Raw genomic sequence first — 22,763 nt, forward strand, 5'->3', positions numbered from 1 at the left:
CCTGTCATACTCCTTCATCCATCTTCCAAAAATATTACAAAAAGGGGATCATTCAAGGTTTCCGGGAAACGAGCCCAAAAGCACCTGATCAAAAACGACCACGATTCCTCGTTTTGCCAAGCTTCGACATACGAGCCTCGATTATCCAATCGCGCCTCGATTTTGCAATCGTGCCTCGATTTTGCAATCGTGCCTCGATTTTGCAATCAAGCCTCGATTTTCCAATCGACCCTCGATTTTCCAATCGAGCCTCGATTTTCTAATCAAGGCTCAATACGGGAGGGAGCCTGGGGCGAGTGAGAGTGGTCATGTTCTAGCAAACTTGTCGTCGAGAACTCAGGACTTTTTTGAAATTTTAAAAAGAACGCGAGAGGGAGAAAGAATATTTTTACGCTGCTAAAGAGATGGAGGAAATGGTCCTAAGGTAAGCATTGGTTTCTTCTGGTACATTGTTTTACCAGAGGGTGTTTGTTCCTACTTGCTGCTTCATAGTTTTCGGTTACGTAAGCTCGATAGATTTTCGGGTTCCTATTTTAATTGGTCATTTTTAGCCAAAAAAGGAACATAACTCTTAGGAAATGTTAAAATGGTTTGGACAAAAAAGACTGAGTAGAGGATGAGTAAAACTAACATTCCGGCACCAGAATTCAAGACAGTCACGTGTATGCATAGCTACCAGCTGACATTCATATTAGTGGGAATGGAAAAAAACAAAAGCAAAATTTTCTCATCTTGCAAACAAATGGTAAGAAGAATAATGTTAACTATACTTATGTCCATTTTCCAAGACCATAATAGCTCAGCAGCATTTCATGGAACATGTCAAAGTGTGGTGGGATACTATAATTTTTTTGAAGCTAAATTTGTTATCCAATTTTGTGTTTCACTCATTCTATTCAGATAATTTTGTGAAACACAATCATACTGTGATATTTTTTATAGTAGAGGAATCTATTTTAAATCAAAATTGACTAAATGTTCACAAGTGAATGAACGTTGGAGGTTTTTAAAGAAACTGTGGTGCTGTGTCAGTGGGGGTAGATCAATTAAGATGAAATTGTAAACTGGCCACCCTGAAGATTCAAAAAGCTGACGTTTTGAGCATTAACCCTTTGTCAGAGTTAAGGACCAATACTTGAAACTTCAGCTTTTTGACTCTCTACAGTACAGTGGCTAATTTATAATTTCAACTTAGTTGATATAACCAAATTAAATGTTGACTAGTAAGATTAACATGGACTTGACAATTAAGTTAAAAGAAATTAATTCTTATGAATTGATTTGATAGTTCAGAACAAATAAGATTCCTAAAATGTTAAATATTAACTTTGTAATAGATCCACCAAACTAATCAACTGTAAAAGCTATGACACAACTGCAACAGTTCACTTTTAACAAAATAATCAAGTGCTTGTTGAGCTGACCTTAATTTTCATATAGCCTGACCTAAAGCACTTTATTGACTGAAAAAAAACCTTAATCCTTATCTACGATCATGACTAAAAAAAAAAAGCAAGACATTTTTGATATTAGTAACTGAATTGAATATTTTAATACCTATTAATTTAATAAATACAAGTTGATTTTACCATAGTAAATAATAAACTTAGCATGAAATCTGCCATGTTTGTTGTTTAAGTTGAACCTGCCCTATATGAAATAAAATATCAAAATATCCACTGGTAAATTAAAATAAAGGTGTGACTAACTAGGGACATTTTTTTGGTTTGCATGCTTATGGATCATCTTCAAAATATGAACGAGTTTTAACTTCTTGCCACAATTTTTTATATATACATATATATGTATGTACTGTATAATGTAATTTTAACTTTGCCTACTCTTCAGTGCAAGGCAAGAATTAAGCCAAGGGGTCCCTACTCTAGATATTAAATCACTGTGCTCTCACCCAAGGAAGCTAATTTCACACCTTTCAGTAAAGTAAACATGGTTGTGGTTAAGGTTTATAGTTTCATAGAAGCCTAAATTTTTGCACTCTTTTAGAAGTCTTCTATATTGCATGTGCAACATCAACTATTAAATTCAAATCATAACTAGTTCCAGTATTCGACCTAGTTCATGTTTTTGTTTCATTTATTTGGAATATTCTATTCTGACACTAAATGAAATGGTTGTGGACTCTTACTGATGTAAAAACAAACTAAAAAACAAAGAAACAAACAAAAAGCAAGTTACCTCATATATATTAAGTACTTCCAAAGCAGCTGGCAATAATTAAAGAAAACAAAAAAAAAAAAAAATGTGCTTACTATCCTTAGATGAGGGCACAATATTAAGATGACTAGCATTTCAGATTACGTGGGTATGAGTACAATTTTAGTATGAGCCTACTTAGACATTTTGGATATGTTGATTTACTGATCGTTTGATGCTTCATTTGTTGTCTTTGTTCTTGTGTTTATGTTTTGTTATGAAACAAGGACAAAAGCTTAGTGTTTTTCAAGCAAAAGAGAATAGCAGTTGAACCTGAAAACATGATTTGAAGTTGAATCAGTTACTTGGGGTCAGAAAGCATGAAATGAAAAATATATTTTGCTGTTTTTTGACATCTTATATTCAAGATTGATGTGTAATTTTTTAAAATAAGGATTCCACTTTATGATGAATTGTTTACCACAATGAACAACTAAAACCTTGAAAAGCATAAAGACTCTGACATACTGGTGATGGTTTGAATGATGTCAGTTCTTGGAAGTTTGAAGATCATAGTTTGACCCAGACCATTTGTTTTTCAAATGACCCAAAATAAATTGTCATGCAATACATATGACCCACTTTGACTAAATTCTAAACTGAACACTTTTAGTTCCTTATAACACTAACCATATTTACATTAGGAACTGAAGTTTTGGGTTCTACACTTGTTGTTTATCATCAAAACAAAGAACATTTTTAACTTGTTGCTTTATAGCAGCCTCTATTGAACAAATTTTGAAGGACTGTAGCCAGCCTCTACCATTTTTGATGACCATGAAAATATGTGAAATGTATGGGAAAGTGAAATTTTATTGCATTGTCCCAAGTTGTGTTTCTGGAAGTCTTTTAAATTACCCTAAGCAGTTTGATTGTGCATTTTTATATTTGGATCTGCTCTACATGAAATAAAATATGAAAACATCCACAGGTAAACAAAAACAAAGGTGTGGCTGACAAGGGTCCTTTTAAAGTCTTTTTAAACTTTTAACATTCTGGGTGATTTTCCACCATTGGCTTTTTTCTTTTTGAGGTTGTTCTCCTGTCCTTCTTTTTCCTTTTCCTTTCATGTTTAACATGTTCGTTCCCCTCTTCATCTTTATGTTCCCTCTTTTTCTCTTCTTCTGTGTGCTCCCTCACTTCCTCTTCTTTCTTTTGCTCCTTTTTCTCTTCTACTTTCTTCTCCTCCTTGTTGATGTCTGCACAACTTTCCTCTATTTCTTTTCCTTCTTCTGGGGAAAAAGTTATAATTTTAGACATTGTAGGCTGATCAGTAATTTTCTTTTTCTTGCTGTTGACTCACAATTATATATTTCTCTGATAATTATATTGTCCCAGTTTGGAGGGAAATGCTTTATAGATTGCCAGGTTAAGTAGGGGCCTTAGTTAAAAGGGTCAGTAGGAAATTTCCATAATCCATGGTCTCCAGGTCAAGAATATACATTTCCATGTTCTTTCAATATCTTCTAATAGAGTCTAATCATTTTGTTCAACCTTCTGATTAAATTCTTTTGTAGCTCTAATGACATCCTTATGCCATGTTATCCTCTAAAATGCAGTAGGATGCCAGTGGATCAACTATTATCAGAGATGGCCACTTTTACCAACATTAAAATCAGTATCCTTACTGGTTGGTAAAATACTGGTTATTTTACTTATTAGATAATATGCTTCTCACCTGCTTGTGCAAAAATAATTCCAGATGTACCTGGTAGTGGTTCCTGAAACAAGATAAAAAGTAAAGGGAAGTATGCCATCCACCATCCTCGGAGACCCAGGGGCTGAGTGGATTTCAAGTTAGGGCATGAAGAGCCCCTGGGGACATTGTCTTACAAGACTAGTTCCAAACGGTCGCAGTGGCTCTGCCGTCTGATTGGTGCCAGAAAATCTTTGTGTTTTTCTGCCCAATCAGAGTGAAGTGTGCTTTAGAGTCCTTTCGTGTGTTTTAACACGGACACATACTAGTAGCCCAGTAGCTCGCCATGTTTGTTTGGACCGTGCGACAGAGATTTGCTTGAGGTGAAAAGTTTCAGTCTCGGCACACAAAGTAAGAGAAATCGATCAGATTGTCCGCGAAAATCTTATCGGAAGTTATACTGAATACTTTCGCAGGTATCACTAGAAGTTATTTCGTCGCACGGGCCACGCAGGTATGTCGAGCAACTGGCGCTTTCGCCTACGTAGCTTTCTGCTTTCTCTGCGCGCCAAAATCTAATCTTAGTAGTAAAGTCATTCACAATATGGCCAAGGTTGCAGAGAACGTTAAGTTCGTGGACGACCTCCAGCAAGTGCTAAGAGAAAGCTTAGCTGTGTTTCCGGTTTGCTAATTAAAATCTGAACAAAAACTTATTAACGAGAACATAATGGGAAGGAGAGATGTTTTCGGGCAGTTACCGAAGGGGTTTGGAAAGAGTTTAGTCTTTCAACTGCTGTCTAGAGTGTTGAAATTCTTGAGCTAGGAAGGCCACGGATTCTCTTCCAGTCCCTTGGTCATTGTCATTTCACCTCAGTCTGTCGATTGCTGAAGACCAAGTTAAATACCTTTGATCATTGGGAATCGATCCGATGCTGTTTTCAGTGGGAAAAACAAAACCAAAGACCAAGAAATATTGGATGGAAAGGGCGGGTTTGCTTTATTGCAAATGTCAGCTTAGTAGTACAGGGTCATCTACCCACATCTAATAAGCAAATATTTCCACGCTTAGCTTTTCTTTTTTTTCGAGCGAAGATGAGATTAGAGTTTGGCATGCACAGAACGTTTCGCAAGTACCAGTTGCTCGACATACCTGCGTGGCCCGTGCGAGGAAATAACTTCACGGGATTGGCAAAGTTTCAGTCACAGCAAATTATGCAAAAAATCTAGAAAGATTTAAGCTTAAATCTCGTTTATCGTTTAAAGCGACATATCAATGACTGCAACCATCGTGTGGTATACAAACCTCGCAAACTTTAAAACACGTTCTCTACTGATACCTGCGAAAGTATTCAGTATAATTTCCGGTAAGATTTTCGCGGACAATCTGATCGATTTCTCTTACGTTGTGTACCGAGACTGAAACTTTTCACAAGAAAATCTCTGTCGCACGGTCCAAACAAACATGGTGAGCAACTGGGCTACAAGTATATGTCCGTGTTAAAACACACGAAAGGACTCTAAAGCACACTTCACTCTGATTGGGCAGAAAAACACAAAGATTTTCTGGCACCAATCAGATGGCAGAACGACTGCGACCGTTTGGAACTGGTCTTGTAAGAAAATGTCCCCAGGGGCTCTTCATGCCCTAACTTGAAATCCACTCAGCCCCTGGGTCTCCGAGGATGGCCATCCACAAGAGTCACGTGTAACTTACTTTAAGAACAAGGGACAATAGCAAAAACCAAGATGCCACTGCCTCAATCTCTTACTTTCCTTAATAACCATGACTATTATAACGTATATATAGTATTATAAAATTAAATAGTCACTAATGAAATGTACATGAACTAATCTAATTACATGACCTCATATTTCAATGGCAAATTAAAATAGGGCATTCAATACCTTTACTAAACACACTTGGAAAATGATGTTACTAACATGATCTCTATTTACTTAGTTATTTAGGTTGATAAAGTTGTTTACATTATAGCATGACCCTTATTTAAAACTATAGTGATAATAGATACTGTCAGTTGTTCCACCTTGCTGTTGTTAATATTATTTGGTCAGGTGTTGATGTTAGTGTTATGCAGGAGGAAGCCATGACAGTTCATTTTGTTCAGTTGTATGTATATTGACATATCTTAAATTATTTTGGTGAAAATGAGAACTAGATCACATGAAGATCATTAAGTAAGTCTGCACAAAATAATGCTTCTCGCAAAGAACCTTGTCCCAAGGGACCCGTCAGTCTGCCCCAAGTGTCGCGGCTCACGAAGAACCTTGTCCCAAGGGAACTTTCAGTCTGCCCCAAGTGTCGCGGCTCACGGAGAACCTCGTCCCAAGGGACCAGTCAGTCTGCCCCAAGTGTCGCGGCTCACGAAGAACCTCGTCCCAAGGGACCCTTCAGTCTGCCCCAGGTGTCGTGGCTCACGAAGAACCTCGTCCCAAGGGACCTTTCAGTCTGCCCCAAGTGTCGCGGCTCAGGAAGAACCTCGTCCCAAGGGACCTTTCAGTCTGCCCCAAGTGTCGCGGCTCACGAAGAACCTTGTCCCAAGGGACCCGTCAGTCTGCCCCAAGTGTCGCGGCTCACGAAGAACCTCGTCCCAAGGGAACTTTCAGTCTGCCTTAAGTGTCGCGGCTCATGAAGAACCTCGTCCCAAGGGACCCGTCAGTCTGCCCCAAGTGTCGCGGCTCACGAAGAACCTCGTCCCAAGGGACCTTTCAGTCTGCCCCAAGTGTTGCGGCTCACGAAGAACCTTGTCCCAAGGGACCCGTCAGTCTGCCTAAGTGTCACGGCCCACAAAGAACCTCGTCCCAAGGGACATGCGAGTTTTTTAAGTTTAAGTCAACTTTTTTTGGTCAATGATCTATGGAACATACAATGCAACATGTTGTGGTAGGGTTTTCATAATGTAGCATACTACCAATAGTTTTACGTGACATTTTAATGCGCACTACTTCCCTTACCTCATTTGTTTTGCTTTTGTTAGGATCTTCATCTGTCAGGAGGAGAACTAGTCTCAGTATGTAAAAATACACAATTTAATATACCTATATTTTACTGTAATTGCTCAAGCAATACAGGTGATGATGATTTATCCAGTAAGTTACAGAATTGTGTGGCGACCTTCATTGTTTATCAGGTAACAAATATGAAATTAATAAGCCCTCAACACATAACTTAATATATGACCAGTGTTGATTTTTGGCATTAAGGCAATTTCCTCTGAAATGTTTTAAAGAAAGATGTTATCTCTGTTTTTAGGAACATCATGTAGTCCTAATGTTTGTCCTTATTTTCTGCTTATTATCACTGAGCAAGGCAGATTACCTGTAATTTTCTTGTTAGGTTGCATTACCTTTGCTAAGACTGGGTCTGCTTTTCATGCATGTTCAGTATCATTTGAAGGTACTTCATTTTTATTCTTTACATTTTTTTTTCATTTTTTGGTAATTACTAGTTTAATACATAATATTTGTATTCCTCACCTAGTATTGTGGATGAAGGGTCACCCTCCAACTGCAAATCGGGAATATTTCCTTTGAATGTCACCTGCAGGCAAAATGAGGAAAGCCATCATGTGACCCAGAATTAACATTTCTTATTTCCTTACCATTAACAATTTCAAAATTTATGCTTAACTCTATGAATAAAACTCAGGTCATAACCCAAAATTTCAACCTGGGTATACAAAATGAATAGTCAAAAAAGATGATTTTGTCTTTTAATAATAATGAAACTGAAAAATTAGGCTGTGTGGAGAAAGAAACGGTTTATACTAAAGACTGGCTATGGTGATAAGAGCTTTCCAGTTTACTTCTTCAATAATTCACATTCTTTTTTTCTGTTTTGATCACTTGTGCCATTTTGGTTCATGTCACACACTCATAGGCAGATAATTTGCTACAAATTGACCAGTCTGAGCATACACTTTACTTAATATGTGGTGTTGTATCATACATTCAAAGATAAGTTGTTACTATGTGTATTCACTTTTTTCTAACCTCTGATCCCAGAAGGGATTTAATCTCTGCCTCATCCTGGATTAAAAAAAAAAAAAACAAGTTAACAGAATCAAAGATAAGGTTTAATACATAAATTCCACAGTATTTACCAGGGTAGCTGTTTGAACACTTTACCACTGTGACTTTCAAACCTCATGCAGGCACATTGGTGAATATGCAAGCAAAAATTCCCTCAAAATTCATACTTGTATTATGTATCTCATAATGATTAATTTTGTGTGCTAAGAAATACCAGTAGATAGCATGTCATTTGCCATATTTTTTCCACCACCTCTAAAAATCAGGATTAAAAGGGTATTTTGAACAAATTTGAATTCACCAAAGGCATTCCATTTGCCTTCTTGAAATAACACAAGTATATTTTAGACTCCAACTCCAGATTTCTAGTACTGTAGTTGTTATTTGTTTTATGCAATATTATTATTTACTTACTCTCTCATGAATATGAAGCACCTCTGCTCTCTCTAAGAGGTCTCCATGTTTTACCACTTCCCTACCTCTTTGGATAGAGAAGTGTAATGGGAGAGCATTGTTGGAGCCTGCCCAGTCATATACTTCCTATATCATTTAAACAGGAAAAAAGGTTAGATTTCTTTTTATAAAAAGCTATCTGCCAATCACTGTATGTCTACATAATTTTACCAAAGTGCTATTTAAAGTTTAATAATTTGTATCATTGTTTATATGTACCTGGAAGAAGGCACCTTTGATGAACTGGCCCTCTTCCTTGCCGTTTGAGTGGCGGAGGATGATTTTCACTTTTTTTTTTTTTCCTTTCCGACTGACATCTGTAACTCTGGCTTGTCAGGCTTTCCTTATCTTGCTTGATTCTTTAATCTGACAGAATAAATACATGACAACCTTAGTAATATTTCATTGATAATGTAGAAAAAAGATCTTGAAATTTCTGCTGCTAAGTCTTAAAAGAGAAAGTGGTAATTATAGCAGTTTTTTTGGTAACAAGTATTATTTATGTTTAATCACTTCATTTCACTCATTTCCTTTCCTGTTTGGGGATATATCTCTGAAACTTGGGCCATACTTTGATGGCTGGTGCTTGTTTTGGCTCCTGAAGTCTTAAAGGAAGCCTTCTAAAAATAATCCTCATTTCATTGCCTGACTTTCTCCTAATGTGTTCTTTATTTTAGTTTATTTGCAACAGGTAATCATGCCATGATTGACATAATTGATATTGGCATTATTTGTGCAATATAAGTATTTGGGAAAAGCTATTTACCTTGTCATCCTCTATTGCCTTTTGCAATGCACTCTCCTGCTCCCTCTTAAGTGAACGATCCTGCTCTAACCTCTCCCTATTGGAAACAATGAATAACTTATGGTGAATCTCACCAGCATTCACTTTGATTTGCTGCATCTGTCTGGATAATCAAAACATATTAACCACATAATTTGCATACACCTAGGTTTTTTTAATGTTTGTTAATTGTGAACAAGACATTGTTTGACACAGCTTAGTATCTGATGTATGAATAACACATCAGACTTGAGCTATATGAGTTTATGAAAATTTTCTGTAAGATCATAAGGTTGTCAATGGGTAACAAGCTGGAAATAATTATTTCTACCTTTATCTTATCGAATATTAAAGACCTCTTACCATTCCCTTGTGAATGCATCCACAGCATCTGCTGCCCTTTTTACTGCATCCACCACATCTTCCTTTGTTGCTAATTTTAGGTTGTCTCCTTGTTATAAGAATCCAAAATAAAACAATTTTGTTTCCAGCCATCTTTAAGTCAAATCAGATCAATATTAACCTATGATGTTCAATTTTTAAAAAGGGGCCAAAAAGACATATTAAAACAGTTTACCAAAAATTGGCAAAATTTATGCAAGGTCAAACTGGTATGTAGGTAGTATACTGGTGCCTGATGATGGCTTGGGATATTGTACGTGACTGCAAGTCAACCTTAAAATTAAAGAGTACATTATCTTTAAATTAATATAAGACTTAAGGTAAGGGAAGCGCTTTTAAAGCAATGGGAGTTTTTCCTCAAACTTCCTTATGTTTATTGTTTGTTTTGACTTGTGCCCACACATAGTGATGACATTAAAATTGAATGAATACAGACTGACTTGCAGGCATGGGATCCTTTTCAAACATTCCAAACTGAACGTTATTTGCCAAGAAAAGCTTATTACTATTATCAATACAAAATTCCCTTCATTAACATTTACCAACGTTTTCAACAAATTGTATTTTGAGGCTATTTACATTCTTAAAATGCTCACCACAAAAACGCTCTATGAGGATAGGCTGAGAAGTTGTGGGTGCCATTATGAGTAAATCGGACCCTGCACTTCCAAATTTTCTTTTCACTGTCATAAAAAATAACATAAAATGGTAAGAAGAGTTTGAGAACATTGACAATTATGGGCATTATTGCATCTATTATTGGTGCGTAGAGGTTGTTATGGGGCGCTAAATATAGCATAAGGAAACACAACATAGACTAGAAGATAACAGGATATTTTGATATGCTCAGTACTACAGAAAGTAAAACACCCTATTATAAGTACATCCTGGAAGGGAACAGGAGATGTCAACATCCCTTAATAATGAAGAAACATATCTATGCACACGCTCTTTACAGTACACAATATCAGTACTTCAGATGTATCCATTTTTAAATATTAGTAAAGTGTGAGAATTACATTACAATCTTGATGTTTAGCCATTAAGACTTAGGAAACTTTTTTAACTTTGACCTTTTTGTCTCATATCTTAGTAAACATCCAAAACACGGATAGTAATTCAATACCTTCTCTCCCAGATCTGGATTTTTCTTTAGTTATCCAAAAGTATAAGTTTCCATGATTGATTCCATGTAGAATATTCAGAATCCTGATGATTTAAGAGAGAGATAAACATATTTGATTACTAATTAAAATTAATTACTACTTAATGTGAAATGTAGCATGCATGCATCTGCTAATATATTTTACTTCTCATTAACTCAACACATTGACACCTAGGCATGCTAACTGTATTTATTTACAACAGTTTCCTTGAAAATTGCAAGCCATCCGGGTAAACATAACATTGCTATTTAACACAAACCTCCTCATATGTCAAGTTCAAAAAGATTGGTAGGAGAATATCCTCATGGGCTGATGCTACCTCCATCAGCACTTGTTCACAGTAAAGCACATCCCATACTCTGTCCACACACCATTGCACTGCAAAATTATTATATTGTGGTCTACAAATAGTAGTAGTATTCAATCGAACTGTCATCCTTTAAGGACATCTGTGTCAAAATCTTCTAAGGGTTGGGTTTTTTTCAAACTCTTCTTCCATTTTCCTTCTTGAAATAACAAGTATATTTTAGACTCCAATTCCAGATTTCTAGCACTTTTGTTATTTGTTTTATGCAATATTATTATTTACAAAGAGTAACGGTGTTCAGTTGAACTGTCACCATTAAGGACCTGTGCCAAAATCTTCTAAGGGTTGTTGTTTTTTTTTTGTTTTGTTTCCATTCCCCAACTCTTGCTGTAGTTTGAAATATGAATCAGACAGCTACATAGGGTATAAGCAAGGTTAAGCTTTCTATTTTAGGTTCAAATGCTACTTTTGGCATGAATATTGTTTTGTATCTGGTGGAAATTTATCTAATGTCATCATCCAGGGAGAGCCCTGCATGTAATTGCATTAAATTAATGACAATAATTCCAACATACCTTGATTATTCAGATCCAGAACTTCTAAGGAACTCATAAATTATTGAAAATATTATTAAATTATTGACAATATTTCCAACATACCTCGAGTATTCAGATCCAGAACTCCTAAGGAACTCATATCCTCTTCTACAACCCCAGCTTAAATGTAATGGCACAAAATTGAATGACTTTCAAGAACATTACTTATTGTGCATTACTTCATGCTACAAAACTGCACGAGTCAGTCAGTCTATCCGTCTATATCACACTGTACTCCACCATAATACTATAGATTATCCTATTCTTCATCAACAGGAGACCCAATTGTTCATCTCTCTTGTTTTTCAATTAAATTATTGAGTAAATAAAATTCTGTTCAAGCTAATCCCACTTTGGCTTTTTTAAGTGTATCTGTTTTTTAATCCATTTTATAGAAACATACCTGTTTCCCACTGTTCTGTGCCAGTTAAATGACATGCTATAATAAATGTAAAAAAATATATGGTGTAAAAATTTCCTCCTTTTTGATTTAATTTCTTGATCAGTCTCACATAAATATTGTTGATTTACATCATACCTAATGTGTAAATCTGACTTGGCTTACTTTTTTAGGGCACTTTCTCAGTGTTAAGACTTAAAACACTGGCTTTTAATAGTGCTCTGTAAATTTGCCTTATAAATGGTATTACATGATACAATTTGAAATCATCTATGTAAACTATCTGCAGTTTTAAACTTGATTTCTAGTGTAATGTGCATGCTTTTTTCAGAAAATATCCTTACCCACCCCGGAGATAACTATTAGATATTCCAATCAGGATTGGGTTTTTGGTCTGCAATAGCCAAAGATCATCATTTTTTTTTTTTTGGGGGGGGGGGGGGGTCATAGAGGAAAAATAAAAAAACCAGCATTTTGATGCCCTTTAATCATTCACCATGGTATTACCTGAGTCAACATTTACTGGGTTACTAGCTAAATAGCTCCTGTCGAGGTCACTGGTATCCATGTCATCAAAAGCAGAAACACCATCTGTTCAAAAAACAACACAACACAGTTTTGAATTGTGTCACATCATAATCATATACGGGCAGATGGGTCACCTGCTTCCAGTCAAGATGCAAATGGAAGATTGAATAAAAAACATTAACTAAGTTTATAACTAGTGTGCAAATCAATCAATCACTTACATTCACTTGTAGGCAATGTCAAGTCCACTTGATTAACAACACCACTTGCCACCCTTGCTTCATCACTGGAAGTCCCTGGCTGGATGACTGAGTTTGTCACACTTGTTTGAGATGAGCAGGGATTTGGGTGAGTGGTTGATTGTTGAGAAAGCGAGGAAGGGTTGGAATTGAGCTGAGCAGAGGGAAGGGAGGTTTGGGATTGGTTTGTGGAGGGTGGGTTAGAATTAGGCTGAGCTAGGAAAATGGAGGGCTGGAATTGGTTGGTGGATGGTGGGTCTGAATTGGGCTGCTCAGGGTGATGGGAGGGATGGGATTGGTTTGTGGAGGGTGGGTTGGAATTGGGCTGAACAGAGGGAAGGGAGGGTTGTTGGTTTGTAGAGAGTGGGTTGGAACTGGGCTGAGCAGAGGGAAGGGAGGGTTGTTGTTGGTTTGTAGAGGCTGGGTTGGAACTGGGCTGAGCAGAGGGAAGGGAGGGTTGTTGTTGGTTTGCAGAGGCTGGGTTGGAACTGGGCTGAGCAGAGGGGAGGGAGGGTTGTGGTTGGTTTGTAGAGGGTAGGTTGGGATCGGGCTGAGCAGAAGGAAGGAAGGCTTGTGATTGGTTTGTGGAAGAATGGAGGGAGGCAGCATTGGAAGTGGGATTCATTTGAAGAGAGAGAGAAGGATGGTTGGGATTGGTAACTCCTGGTGTTGGTATGGACTCAGGGTTAGGGTTAGATCCTGAGATGAAAAATAAAAGAAAGAATTTAAATCAGCCATTTGAATTACCATTAAAATAGTGGAAAGATGCGAGAATTACTAGTTTTTTATTGATAAATCTATGACAAACAAATATTGAAAATTTTATGAGGCAAAGATCCTTATTGCCAGTCGGCCAATCTGTGGTAATAAACATTAAAAGGGTAAATATTGAAAAATTAGAATTTAAATATCAAAGTTTTTATTTCTCAGCAGATTAATTGGGTTATGTTGTTGCTTTTGTCTTTCAAAGACCACTGGTGATTTTCTTTTTAATTGCAGCGAAAATGTAATTCCACTTCAAGGAGGCTGTTATTTCCAGAACGCTGATATTGCAATTCTAACAGGCATTTGTGGGTACTGCAGCCATATATTTTACTCCACTACAGTTATATTCATGTCAACATGCAAATTTGCTAAAGACCAGCCTTTGCAGCACAGTTATCTTGTGGCTTTGCCAAAATTGGCTTTTACTATCTTTACTTATGGGTCACATGACGCAGATGTGTATGCACTCAATGTGATCTTTTGGTGCTGACTGCAATGACAAACCCTTGATTGATTATTAAAGTTTACACTAACCTCCATTTCTCGGGTGTTGCAAAACCATGTATATGCGCCTGGAATTGGAACTCCCCTTGCCATAAATTCTAAATATTTCCTTGGCGTCTGGTATGCCTCTGTAAACTTTTTCCATTTTGCTCCCACGGCTCGTAGACTTGTATAGACGAATTCTATGGAAAGGAAAGTTCAACATCGACACTACGTACAGTTTACAGTGGCTATATGAAGTAACATTTCAATTCACTAAATAGTGAATAAAGTATGGGGCAAATCTAAATAGAGATGATCAATGATAAGTTTCTAGACTTGTTTGGCATGTATTATTCCAGTCCATATTCCCCTCTACTCCTTTACCCACTCCCCCTGCCTCAATGATTAGCCTCCTGTCAATCTGGAAATTCTAGTTGAGATTCCTGCTTTCCTTAATTAAATAATTTTACCAATTGCCTGTTTTCACTGTGTAACCATTGCACAGGTAAAGTCAAGAATAGAAGAGATAAAAAAAGTTAAATATCGAAACAGTCTCGGTAAGATTCAGATCTGTGCGTAGTTTAGAGCGATAATTATTCAGATCAAACTGAAAATCCGTTTAAATGTAAGTCTTCGAGTAACGACTGATAATTCCTTTCTTTTTTAATTTTGATGACGTTGCGTGAAATGACTCTAAATGGGGTGGATCAGGCTAACTTTCGGCCCAACCTTACACGTGTTATTAAAGGTGCTGTTTTTATATATTACGTGCACATTTAACTCCATTGCAGGCCTTACATTCGTAGCAAGTTCACTGCTCATACTTTGGTTTTAATGAATGATCCGAAGCAAATAGCTAAAGTATAAGTGGTAAATTTTGAATCCTTTGTCGCGTGGCTAAAATTTGAATTGTTTTGCTCTACCTGGGTTTTACGTGACCACACACTTCTGAGTTTACATTCAGTATTCAATGGAAACAACCTACATGCGGGATAAAGTGCTTTGGTACTTAACCTACCTATCCAAGTCAACAGCCGCAAGTCCAGCAAAATTTTCCTTGACCACCTCTTTTATCTTTGCACTCGAATAGTTGCCTCCAATTTTAATGTCTTTCACTCTACCCTCGCGATTCAGCAGTACCCACGGATTTCCACGCGTTGTACACTTCGCGTTTCCCTTCAGCCATACGAACACTTTACTCGTTGACTTTCCTATCGGCTGAGGTGACCCGCAATCGCTTCCAGAGCTGGAATCGCCTGAATCTCCCATGTTCGAATATCCTTGGTCAATTCAGTCAAGTGATTTATTGATGAAATCCAAACGAACAGGCCCCTTTTTGTTCTGCCTTAAAAGCACGAGTCCGGCACGTGAATAAGAAAACCGAAACCAATCAACTTCATTGTTGGGGGGGCCCAGTGGAGTAATATACCAAAAGACTATTTCCGCTATCACACATCACTTTTGTGTAAAGTAAAGGTTTTGAGCCTTCCCGAACCACTCAAGAACTGGCGTTAGTTAGGGGTTTAAGTCTATTCGCACAGCTCTTTATTCCTTACATTTCGATTACGCAAAAAAAGAAAAAACCGCTGGCAGTGGTTTGGAAAAGGAAGAAGGTGGGAGGTGGAAAAATCAACCAGCCATCGCTCAATAAAATGAATGAGAAAGCTGATACCAATCAACTTCATTGTCGGAAGGGAGGGGGGCCCCAGTGGGATGTTATACTAAAACACTATTTCCGCTATCACATCACTATTGTATATAGTAAAGGTTATGAGCGATAAAAATACTCGAAGCTTTTCCAAACCACTCTAGAAGTTGCGTTAGTTAGGGGTTTAAGTGTGTTCACGGAGTGCGCAACAAAAAGAAACCGCAGGGGTTTGGAAAAAAAAGACAGTTGGGACATGGGCGTCCAAAGTAGTAAAGCTCACGTCTAGAGGAGAAATGTATTATTATTTCATGGAAACGTCACCCGTTGTGTGACCCGGTGTTAAGTTATTCGAGGAACCGTTGAGAATTTGAATGCGTTATAAGGAATGGGGAACGAAATATGGTGGATTTACAACACTGAGTATTCCGAAATACGAACATGTTAAACATAAGAATGAGAAAACTTAGTCACTCCTAGTATGTCCGACGTGGTTTTTGATGATTTCTGCAGTTTTTGCCTTGCCTTGTAAAGTCGTTTTAAAACAGGTAGAACAGTGATAGCATAGCCATCGTCTTCCCATCCCTTGAGTAGTACTCAAAGTGCTGATAAAATACTAGGCTAAGGACCAGTCAATGAGACAGGCGTTACAAAACAAAATGAAAATTAAAAAATTAATCACACACTCGCGATTCAGGAGCTAGCCTGCTATCACAACAAATTTCAAGGAGTTTGAGTTTGGTGATTATAATTTATTAGGTAGAATAATTTTCTGAAAGTAGTTTCTGAGGCATTTGTATATTCCCCGATCCTTCAAATTCTCGAGCCTCCCGATAACTTTACCGAAAGTGGTTTCTTTACCCCAAGACGAACTGCACTGAATTCTTTGTCCGATCTTTTCGCAGCCTTTGATGACTTTGATTGATTTAACTTGCTCTTATGTTAATTAGAAGTTTAAGAAATCGGAATTCCACTGTACTCTTTATCGCCTTGTTCCTGGCCTCAAAAACTAAATTAACCTAAATTACGTAGTTACTATATTGCGAGGCTTAAACAGGCAAAAAATTACCAATCACATTATCTAGACCTCGCCATTGCCTCCACATCCTATCATCAAGGTACGACTGAAGGTCATCACGTGCTATGCCACGCCGTGCCTTAATTGGAGCCTTCAAATTGGCCCACGCGGATTCTGCTTCTTGGGTGTGTACCCCTGCCAGAGAAAACCTAATATTGAAAACAATTGTTTAAGTTAAAAAGGCACTGGGGACACAATACTAAAACAATGAATTGAAAAAGAATTGTCTTTATAATCGTAGATCTGCAAACACAACAAGTGATAATAAAGCTTTTAATTAAAATATGCTGCTTTGAAAAGATAACAATTACAATAGGCGCTTTAGCGGCAAGCTTTTAAATAAAAAAGAAAGGATTCTGCTAGTGCTTAGAGACTCGAGCAAAAAAAAGATGCCGATAATATAAGGTCAGTCTTCAGTTTTCCTGAAGAAACGGAGTCCTCAAAATGAAGAGGGAAATGGGAGACTAAAATGGCACTGTAGTGACAAGATGCTAAAAAAATGAATTGAAACAGACATGTCTTTATTAACATAGGTCTCCAAACACACAAAGTAATAACAACAAAGCTTTTAATTAATTAACAATGAAAAGATAAATATTACAAAAGGCACTTTAGCGGCAAACAGAATTGAAAGTATGCCGCCAAAGTGCGAATTGATAAAGGGTTCTGGAAGAGCCTTAGGACTCAAGCCCCAAAAAAAGAAATGATGCTAAAACAAAGATTCGTTTATTGAAAAATACTGTCTTCCAAAATAAAAGCTACAAAAGGCCCTTTAGAGGCAAAATCAATAAATTGAAAAAGGAGTCTGAAAGAGCCTTAATTAAGACTCAAGGAAAAAGAACTCAAGTGAGAAAGCACACTAGGTGATAGTAACAAAGGCTTTGTGTATATTAAAAAATACTGTTTTCCAACACAAATTTATCTTACAAAAGGCACTTTAGCGGCACGCTGCAAGATCAATAAATTGAAAAGGATTTTGCTACAGCCTAAATACTCAAGGGAAAAGAACAGAAGTGTGGAAACACACGAGTTGATAGTAACAAAGGCTTTTTGTTTTAAAAACTGTTTTCAAAAACAAATCTTACAAAAGGAACTTAGCGACACGCTGCAAAATCAATAACTCGGAAAAGGATGCTGCTATAACCTCAGGAAGTTTGCAGATCGACCTATTTCAAAGATTTGTTTATTTAAAATTACTGTCTTCTTTAGTGGCAAAATCAATAAATTGAAAAAGGATTCTGCCAGAGCCTAAAGACTCAAGGAAAAAGAACTTAAGTGAGAAAACACAATGGGTCATAGTAACAAAGGCTTTGTGCATTCAAAATACTGTTTTCCAACAAAAATTAATCATACAAAAGGCACTTTAGCGGCACGCTGCAAGATCAATACATTGAAACTGAAGGATTCTGCTAGAGCCTAAAGACTCAAGGAAAAGGAACTCAAGTGAGAAAAAACATTAGGTGATAGTGACAAAAACTTTGTGTATAAAATACTGTTTTGCGAAACAAATCTTACAAAAGGCAATTTAGCGGCATGCTGCAAGATCAATAAATTGAAAAAGGATTCTTCTAGAGCCTTAATACTCAAGAGACGAGAACACAAGTGTGAAAACACAATAGTTGATACATACCTACATACATACATAGATAATTTATTTGGTAACGCAGGTTGGTTACTGGCAGCATTAAGCTGATGTGGACCTGCGACAAATCTAGCTTCTATTTAAGTAAAGTAATTACAAAAAAAAGTAGAAAAATCCTAGCATAAATTAAAATGTGAGTGGTGATTCAAACTGGTTTATAATCCTAGCATAAATTTCATTAGAGGTAGTAAGATAAAATTCCTAAAAATATTTACAATTTACCAAATCCTTGTTGCCAACTAGAGCAGTTTGATTAAAAGATATCTTTTCAATAATTGTTGAAAGAGAACGGAGTTTGTTCTTAAATCTCTTATTATCCTCTACGTTCTTCACTGAACGAGGCAAAGAATTCCACGCTATTGCAGACCTATGTCTAAAAGACAGTCTTCCAACATTAGAGTTTGGTAGCTCCAGAGTTAGTTTTAAATTGTCCCTCATATTTCGTATATTTGGACTTTTCCTAATAATTGTTACAACCTGCTCAGGATTGATCCCATAAAAAGCTTTGTGTGTCAGAGAAAGGAGCCTCATCTTATAGAAATAACTTATGGATTTCTAAGAAGACGGTATCACTGATTGGGAATTAGTACCTCCGTGTTGTTTGAAGATAACCTTGGCAGCCCTCAGGTGAATTTTCTCTAAAACACCTAACTTTGCTTACCCCATACAAAAAATTCCATAAGTGATGCTTGGTAAAATTCCCTTAAAATATATGGACTCCAAGATATGAGAGAGAGGGCTTTTGAACCTGCGCAGTTGCTTTACCTTCTTGACCATAGATATTGATAGATCTTTGATGTGGGGTCCAAGCTTAACTTCTTGTAAATCATAAACCCAAGATAGTATGACTTGTTGACAAAGTTAATGGCATGACCAACCAGTTTAACTGGTCTTAAAGGACCAATGAAAGCATTACGGGTAAGAAGCATAACCTCAGTTTTATTGGGATGAATTGTTAAACGTTCCTGCTACACCACTTAGCTATATCAGTTAAATAAGTTTGGATCTTAAGGCTGACATCATCAATGGAATTGCCTATACAATATAGAGTTGTGTCATCAGTAAACATTTCCATCTTTCCACAACTAGGCACTTCAGGCAGATCATCGACGTAAATACTAAAAAGCCTGGGGCCAAGTACTGTCCCTGGGGTACGCCAAACTTGACGGTCACTTCATTAGATCTTTGCCCCTTAACCTCAACAAACTGTTTTTTCTCAGATAAGTAATTTTCAATCAGATTGTTTTGGTTCCCTGATAATCTAAAGGCTTGGAGTTTGAGGGCCATCGTGTTATGACAAATGTAATCAAATGCCTTTTTAAAGTCCATAAACAGTACCCCCCACAGTTTTGTTTTTATCCAGTTCGTGTCTTCAAACTTCAGTCAGGTGCAGCATTAAGAGTTCTGTTGACCTGCCAGTTTTAAAAATCCACTGGCTTTTGTTGGACTTGTTAAAATGGCAGTCAATGGAATCTCCTGTTATGCCCTCGTACACTTTGCTAGGAATAAACAATAGAGAAATAGGCCTAAAGTCACCTCTTTAAGAGCTATGTAACTTTTTGGGTACAGCTTTCCCTTTACTCAGCTTCCATCGAGGAGGGTAAATTGGGGATTTTAAATTTACTTCCATCACATAAGACAGGCCAACTGCTACAGCATCTCCTTCAAGTTTGAGTCCCCTTGAGGAAATGTTGTAAGGGCCACATTCTTTTCCAGGCTTAACTCTTTTATCGATCACCCTTTTAATCTTGTGGACATTAAGTTGTACTGGCTCAATAGTAGGTGTAATTTGGTAAATGTGCTGATGTTCATTACCACTGGTATCTGTTAGAATATCATTTGCAAGCCTCTCACCAACTTTAGAGAAGAAGCCATTGAAACTGTCAGCCTTGTGTTTAAAATTTATTGTAATAATTCCATCCTCATTTTTAATTGCACTCACATTGCCTTTTGATTTGCCTTGCATTTCACCGGCGTACCAACCTCCAAAAGTCACCTGAGCTCTTTGCACTTTAAAATTTAACTTTCCAATATTCAGCTTCTCTCGTGATCTTAGTTACAAGATTACGTTTTTTGCTATACCGTTTCCATGCATCTGTATGACTTGGGTTCCTTTGAACTTTTCTTAACAAGACATATCTCCTATTCATCTCCTTGATGATATTGCTATTCATCCACTTCAGTCCATTGGTGCGAACCTTTACTTTACAGGATTTTAAACGCTCATTCATTATGTATTTATACAAATACTCACAGGCCCAAGCAACATAACCCACATCATCAAAAGTTCCACAAATACTCCAGGGTGATGTATCGAGGTCCTGTCTGAGATGGTCAGAGTTAAGGCTCTTAAAATAAGTCACTTATTTAATCACAGGACTTGACTTTTGCCTTCGCAAATTCACCAAAGCATATTCAAGATGGAGATCAGAAATCCCTGGGTCATGACCGCTTGCAAGTTTCACCTTGGATTTGTTGGATGTAAAGATCAGGTCTATGGTTGTGTTTGAAGATTCCGTAATCCTACTCGGTTCTTCAATCACATTCTCTAAACCAAAATGTGTAGCCACTTTTAACAAGCGCTTCCCCATACTTGTTTTGATATTGGAGTCAAAGTCATCCATGATCATAATGTTGAATATTTTCAACCAAAGATCGTCCAAGATTGCTTGGAGCTCGTAGAAGAACTTACCGTGGGTTGGAGGACTGTAGAAGGTTCTTGTAGAAGGCACTTTAGCGACACGCGATCGGAAAAGGATGCTGCTATAACCTAAAGATTTAGGAGAAAAGAAAAAAGATCTGCAAACACATTACGTTATACTAACTAATGCTATTAAAGCTAAACCCCAACGTTGTTTTTAATCTGTGCCACGAAAGAAATAATAATAATGATAGCATGAAATAGAGCTTCACGACTTCTTTTAGTTGTTAAACTATAAAATGAAACGTACTGTGTTAATGATAAACGAAGGAAAGAAAGATGAACGAAAACTGAAAGAAAGCTGAATCACTTAAATATACCTAAACTGTGGAAAAAAGAAAAAAAAAGGCGAAGTGTTAGTGACCACCCAAAAATCCAGTTTCGATGCCGGGCTATTTCTCGTTCGCATTCTTTTCGCTTTTTTTTTTTTAAAAAAAAGATGGAATGTCTACGAAAGGCAGACTATAATTTTTTCTTTAACTGATAAGAACTCTCATTGATCTTGTTATTTTCTTGTTTTTTTCTTTCTTGTCTTTTTCGTATGGCGCGAACCACATAATCTCTGGAATTTTAGGAAATTTGCAGTTCGACCAGAATATGGTGTTTCATTCTTTTTCTCTTTCTTACTCTCCTTCTTTCTTTCTCCCTTTTTTCTTTATTTCTTTCCTCGAAAACTTCCCGAGTTCACAAATTAAACTCGACAATTTTTCCAGAACATGACCGCTCTCGCTCGCCCCAGGCTCCCTCCCAAATCGAGGCACGATTGCAAAATCGAGGCTCGATTGGAAAATCGAGGCACGATTGAAAAATCGAGGCTCGATTGGAAAAACGCGGCTCGTACGTCGAAGCTTGGCAAAACCAGGAATCGTGGTCGTTTTCGATCAGGGGCTTTTGGGCTCGTTTCCCGGAAACCTTGAATAATCTAGGGCTGTCCCTAAGTTGCTCCAATTTTCTCAAAAAGTTGCTCCAATTTTCCAAAAAAGTTGCTCAAAAGTTGCTCCAAAATTCTAAAAGTTGCTCAAAAGTTGCCCCAAAATCCAAAAGTTTCTCAAAAGTTGCTTTCTATTTTTGGGTGTAAGAGATTGATTTACAACTCAAATAACGATTTAATTAATAAATTTCGCTTAACGCAACCACGTGATTGTATTCGAACAAAACAAACTTTGCTAATATGCTTATTAAGGATATAAAGTTTCTCTGACATAAACGAGTGTTTGTGGTATAAAGCCATGTTCTTTCAATATTTACAATATTTACACTGTCCCTGAAGGTTTTGCACCACCAGCTACCCCTCTACCGACACATAATTCATGATTTCATGTGCGCTTATTGTCATTGTAACGTAACATGACCGATGTTTCCACTGTTTCCTCTAATGCTGCCTCTTGCTGCTTACTAAATGCATTTTGTAGCAGGCTAAACACTCGTTCAGCCGATGCTGAACTAGGCTGCACCAACAAGATCTTTTTGACTGCAGCAGACCAATTTGGGAGAGCAGCGGCATGTGTAGCCCACCAATGTACTTTGTCTTCTTCTGTTTCAATGGCTGCACCATCAGCAGTGGCCAGATAGTTTGGCAGCTCTTCCACAAGCTGTACAACCTCTGCATCAGTAATGAAACTAAATTGCTTTAGGTCCTGGACTGATACAGCAGTTGGACGTAGTGCTTGC

The 22,763-nt window shown here is 37.2% G+C and overlaps 3 protein-coding genes and 2 long non-coding RNA genes across 7 annotated transcripts in view; 1 reads left to right on the forward strand and 4 right to left on the reverse strand.

Annotated features, from left to right (window-relative positions):
• Positions 1-38: 38 nt before the first annotated feature.
• On the forward strand, positions 39-14,501 carry LOC148743222 (uncharacterized). Its single transcript, XR_015992025.1, has 3 exons — positions 39-424; positions 12,770-12,884; positions 13,775-14,501. It is a non-coding gene; the product is annotated as an uncharacterized LOC148743222 (long non-coding RNA).
• On the reverse strand, positions 3,003-3,971 carry LOC148743223 (uncharacterized). The gene is made up of 2 exons (XM_088738611.1): positions 3,893-3,971; positions 3,003-3,446 (listed from the first exon to the last, which is right to left on the reverse strand). The coding sequence occupies exons 1-2, from the start codon at positions 3,969-3,971 to the stop codon at positions 3,202-3,204; spliced, it is 324 nt and encodes a 107-aa protein (XP_088594737.1). The 3' UTR covers positions 3,003-3,201.
• On the reverse strand, positions 8,590-10,810 carry LOC148743224 (uncharacterized). Of its 2 annotated transcripts, XR_015992015.1 has the most exons (5): positions 10,666-10,808; positions 10,136-10,222; positions 9,501-9,588; positions 9,120-9,195; positions 8,590-8,719 (listed from the first exon to the last, which is right to left on the reverse strand). It is a non-coding gene; the product is annotated as an uncharacterized LOC148743224 (long non-coding RNA). The 2 variants fall into 2 exon arrangements; XR_015992012.1 differs by lacking the exon at positions 8,590-8,719 and having other exon boundaries at positions 9,066-9,195; positions 10,666-10,810.
• Positions 10,950-14,249, reverse strand: LOC148743225 (uncharacterized). Of its 2 annotated transcripts, XM_088734147.1 has the most exons (6): positions 14,075-14,249; positions 12,758-13,474; positions 12,516-12,599; positions 12,012-12,047; positions 11,672-11,728; positions 10,950-11,083 (listed from the first exon to the last, which is right to left on the reverse strand). In XM_088734147.1, the coding sequence occupies exons 1-6, from the start codon at positions 14,247-14,249 to the stop codon at positions 10,950-10,952; spliced, it is 1,203 nt and encodes a 400-aa protein (XP_088590273.1). The 2 variants fall into 2 exon arrangements, with proteins under 2 accessions (XP_088590273.1, XP_088590276.1); XM_088734150.1 differs by lacking the exon at positions 12,516-12,599.
• Positions 14,502-22,178: 7,677 nt separating the features above from the next.
• LOC148743226 (uncharacterized) overlaps positions 22,179-22,763 on the reverse strand; it is a 2,144-nt gene continuing 1,559 nt past the window's right edge. The window contains exon 1 of the mRNA XM_088734119.1: positions 22,179-22,763. This exon is cut by the window's right edge and continues 1,559 nt beyond it. Coding sequence (XP_088590245.1) covers positions 22,409-22,763 — 355 coding nt within the window. The 3' untranslated portion in view covers positions 22,179-22,408.

This window comes from Stylophora pistillata, chromosome 1, assembly GCF_964205215.1.
Source record: "Stylophora pistillata chromosome 1, jaStyPist1.2, whole genome shotgun sequence".
Classification (NCBI taxonomy): Eukaryota; Metazoa; Cnidaria; class Anthozoa; order Scleractinia; family Pocilloporidae; genus Stylophora; species Stylophora pistillata.